The 4,406-nt window shown below is 36.4% G+C and overlaps 1 protein-coding gene and 1 long non-coding RNA gene across 2 annotated transcripts; one reads left to right on the plus strand and one right to left on the minus strand.

The window, feature by feature from the left end:
- Nucleotides 1–521: 521 nt before the first annotated feature.
- Nucleotides 522–1,618, minus strand: LOC140828460 (uncharacterized). Its single transcript, XM_073191417.1, has 3 exons — nucleotides 1,158–1,618; nucleotides 997–1,061; nucleotides 522–922 (listed from the first exon to the last, which is right to left on the minus strand). Exons 1-3 carry the CDS (start codon nucleotides 1,496–1,498, stop codon nucleotides 903–905), a joined length of 426 nt encoding a protein of 141 aa, XP_073047518.1. The 5' UTR covers nucleotides 1,499–1,618; the 3' UTR covers nucleotides 522–902.
- A 418-nt stretch (nucleotides 1,619–2,036) lies between these two features.
- LOC140828461 (uncharacterized) lies at nucleotides 2,037–3,288 on the plus strand. Its single transcript, XR_012117217.1, has 3 exons — nucleotides 2,037–2,479; nucleotides 2,565–2,588; nucleotides 2,827–3,288. It is a non-coding gene; the product is annotated as an uncharacterized lncRNA (long non-coding RNA).
- The last annotated feature ends 1,118 nt before the right edge of the window (nucleotides 3,289–4,406 follow it).

A 4,406-nucleotide genomic window follows, 5' to 3' on the forward strand; every position in this document is an offset into this window, starting at 1 on the left:
CATATGCGCGAGACTCATTTCCTCGCACATACATCTTTTCATGTCGAATTCAAACCGTGTCTCGATTTGCCCTTTCATAATCGTCTCGATTAAAAAATCAATAATCGTAATTTAACACGATATAAAATTTTGGGCATTACAATATATATATATATATATATATATATATATATATATATATATATATATATATATATATATATATATATATAGGGAATTGATACCCTGGGCGCCCTTTGGTGAGCGCCCAGTGGGCGACAGCTGAGCTGTCGCCCACATGTGCAGTTTATTTTTTTTTAAAGATTTGACGTTTCGCGACGGTTTTACAAATACGTCGCAAATGGCGACGGATTTTAACAAACCGTCGCAAAGCCCACATGTGCAGTTTATTTTTTTTAAAAATTTGACGTTTTGCGACGGTTTAAAAATCCGTCGCAAATGGCGACGGATTTTAACAAACCGTCGCAAAACGTCAAATTTTTATTATAAAAAGAAAAGAGGGGACAGAGGGGCGTTCCCAAATTTCGTGTCCCACCTTCGCCCAACAGCCCACAAATGCATTAGACAGGTGGAAATTAGAAATAATTTACTACGCGACACAAACATGATGTTTTACGTCGACCACAGCGGGTTTTTATACATGTTCCATAAGTCATATGAAAGAGAACGATACAACAATATGGCAGCAGGAAAATTAAAACACCAAGATTTCTTGACAGAGAATGGTTATCATATTGAATTTGAAAATTCTACAATGCTAATTCTTGAATTAAGCAGAGGATCCTTCTCATTGTGACAGAAACCTCAAAGCTCGATGTTTCATCCACGACAGAGGTTTGATAAAGCACTATAAAATGGTTACCCCATCGCACATATTCAACTTGATAAAATAATAACCTTTATCAAATCCAGTTGTTAGAACCTGTAAAATTCAAAACAGTTATGAATAAAAAAAATATTGATGATTAACAACATATATTTAGAGATTTAAATTACCATCTATCGATCCAAAATCTTCGTCATCTGAGCTTTCTTCTTCGTTTTTATTATTAATAGTTGACCTGAAGAACGTTGAGTATGCCACCATATATTAATTTTGATGATTAACCAAATATATACAAAAATACTAAAAATTTACATTGTTGATAAACACATACCCGTCTTGCAAATTTGGACAGTTACGCTTGTCATGCTGCACACCTCGGCGTCCACACCCACGACATTTTCTTCCCTGTGTGGTTGCCTTCTCCTTTGATGACTTTAATCTCTTCCCACATCCCTTTGTTCTAATTTTTTGAGGATCAACGATATCAACAGCCCTATCTGTGGCTCTTCTACATTGACTTCCACCGCTTACTGTTGTAGTCATATTCAAATCTTTCATTTTGTTGCCAATATAATCAAACTGTGCATTCAAGAAATTTGTTCCCTCAACAGTCAATGATGCAATATCAACTAATGCAGAAGCTTTATAGGATAACCTCAAATGTCTTGACATCAAACATCTTTCTGGAGCTTCAACCACATTTGGCTCATCTGTAGGAAAAAATTCTACATTCTTTGCTGCTTGCGTCCAACGTTTCAGTATATATTTATCAGGCAAATGAAAGACTTGGTTTATACGAAATTTGGGAACGCCCCTCTGTCCCCTCTTTTCTTTTTATAAAAAAAATTTGACTTTTTGCGACGGTTTGTTAAAATCCGTCGCCATTTGCGACGGATTTTTAAAACCGTCGCAAAACGTCAAATTTTTAAAAAAAATAAACTGCACATGTGGGCTTCGCGACGGTTTGTTAAAATCCGTCGCCATTTGCGACGTATTTGTAAAACCGTCGCGAAACGTCAAATCTTTAAAAAAAAATAAACTGCACATGTGGGCGACAGCTCAGCTGTCGCCCACTGGGCGCTCACCAAAGGGCGCCCAGGGTATCAATTCCCTATATATATATATATATATATATATATATATATATATATATATATATATATATATATATATATATATTATAATATAAGATAATCATCATCCAAAACGTTTTCTCTCTCCATAAATCCGTAACTTTCCGTCCAAAAGCTTCGAACCCATTTTCGCCACTTTGATCGTCGATTGTGTTCGCACCGGTCACCGAAAAATTCAAGTAAATATATGGTTGGAAAGTTCTCGACATAAGCTTTCCATCGATACCACTCTTGTTAGGTGAAATCGTGATTTCTGAAAACCCGTCGGAAAATACCGCCTCTTTCACCGCTAAATTTTCCGTCTTCCGCCGCTCAAAACTAAAAATTGATTGAGGGGTTTTATTCCTTGTGATGTAAGCTTTCTTTTGATACCACTTTTGCAAATCTTTGAGAACGACCGTCGGCTCCGTTTTTCTGCGTGGATCCGGTCATCTTCTCCGGCGAGTTGCCGCCTATTGCCGGTTAGCTTCGGGTTAGGCTCGATTTCCAGTCACTGTTGTTGGGATTACTAGCTGTCTCGGTGTGAATTGTTTTCTATGTGAATTTAATTCAATTTCGACTCAAATAATGTATCCTTATTGATTAATTATTGGTTTTTGTTGTAGGTTCCGGAATTGTGCGAGTTGGAGGTATAATTTGGTGAACCTAGAATTTATCGCAGTCGCTTGAATATTAGTTTAGTGTCATTTAAAGCTAAAAGAATATTTTGCGACGATAAAATAGAAAGGATTGATTTTAAGCATTTTAGTCCAATATTGGAATTTTAGGAATTTAAAATGTCTAAATTGTTGAAATTGGATTTTTAATGAATTTAAATGGTTGTGGAAATTTTTATATGATAAAAAGACCATTTAAATTAATATTCAGGTGATTTGTCTGAGTTGGCATTTCCAGGACTTTCTTGAGGATTTAAGTTACTGGTAAATTAGTTGAGGTACGTAGAGATCAGTAATTTTTCACGATGTCTGACAAAGGCATCTGATGATCCTGTGTATGACTAATTTGCTATTTGCTGATTTATGTGATATTATATGCTGACTCGCATATTATCAGTTGGTAATTGATGTGCAAAATAAAATAAAATATTCCTTTTGTTCACACACATTTTATTTTAGTTAGACACATCAATACCACTGAACATATCATATTGAGCCTATCTGTTATTGAGATCCAGTTATATTTCGGTTGAGATCCGTTATATATGTATGATATAATATGGTGTTCTGGAGATGTTTGGCTACCTTGATTCGGTCCGGCTTAGGTAGTTGCTGGCTTCGAGGCTGGGCCATATCCCAAGCACGGTCCGCTGAGTCGTGGACTAGCTCGAGCATATATGTGAGGTCCAGGAATTTAATTCGCGAAACCTAAGTGCATGAAATCTAGGATTTTTGTTTTTTAATTATATGTTTAAGTATTTTATGCAAATTATGCATAATTCATGCATGATAGGAATTAATCCTGGAAATTTTAAAAGAACACGCATTAGGATTTTTAAGTGTATTTCACGCTCGATCGAGGATGGAGACCGGTGAATTTTGAGGAAAATTATTTTGATTACACAATTTATTTTTAAAAATTAATTTAAAGTATTTTAAATTTTAATTTTTGAAAATGAGAATTTTTGAGTATTTTTACCTGCAGGAATTGAATTTTTAACGGTACGCAGATTTTATCAAAAACGATGGATTTTTTATGGTTCGACTAATATTTTCAAAATGTTTTCAACGCAAATTATTTTTCGGAAGTGTGTTTGGATTAAGTAGGCCTACTTTTAGGCTTATTAGACTTAAAACTCTTCTAAAATTTTTAAATGCGATGTTGTGGCCATCAACTAGTTATTATCCACATAATTGCTACTTAATTACTCCCTAAGCGTTTCTATTCACCTAATCCCTCTCCACTCAACAGCCACCCCCACCACTCACAATTATTCTCGTAACATTTCTGCTGCAACATTCGGTGGCACCGGTTCTTCCAAGAAACAATTTCCCTTCGGCTGTGGGTTTTGTTTTATCTCATTTTTTGGCTCAAGAAAATATCAGGCACGCTTGTATCTCCCTTGCTGCATCATTCATGTTATAGTACTGATTTGTATGTGTTTATGCATGTAAAACTCTCGGTCCAAGCATGTGTAGGGAAGATCCATGAATTTCATGAGTTTCTTGCATTCTTATAATTGCTACTCACGTTTTGTTTCTGTTTTAAGGGTAAGAGGCCGCGGCTTAGGATTGTTTAGAGGCTGAGGGTTGTGTCATAATGGAATCATGGAGTGAAACTGATCGATAATGTCCTAGGAGGCGAGATCGAAGGGAGATTGGCTGGGATTCGTTCGGTAGGGGCTGCTGTCAGGTCTGAGATGGAATGGTTGGGGTGAGGGCTGAATCAAGGCCAAGATCAGACCCTGGTGGGTCTGAGTCATGGTCCTGGAAGAGGCCATCGCCGCTGGA

This window comes from Primulina eburnea, chromosome 3 (genome assembly GCF_022965805.1).
Source record: "Primulina eburnea isolate SZY01 chromosome 3, ASM2296580v1, whole genome shotgun sequence".
In the NCBI taxonomy this organism is placed as follows: Eukaryota; Viridiplantae; Streptophyta; class Magnoliopsida; order Lamiales; family Gesneriaceae; genus Primulina; species Primulina eburnea.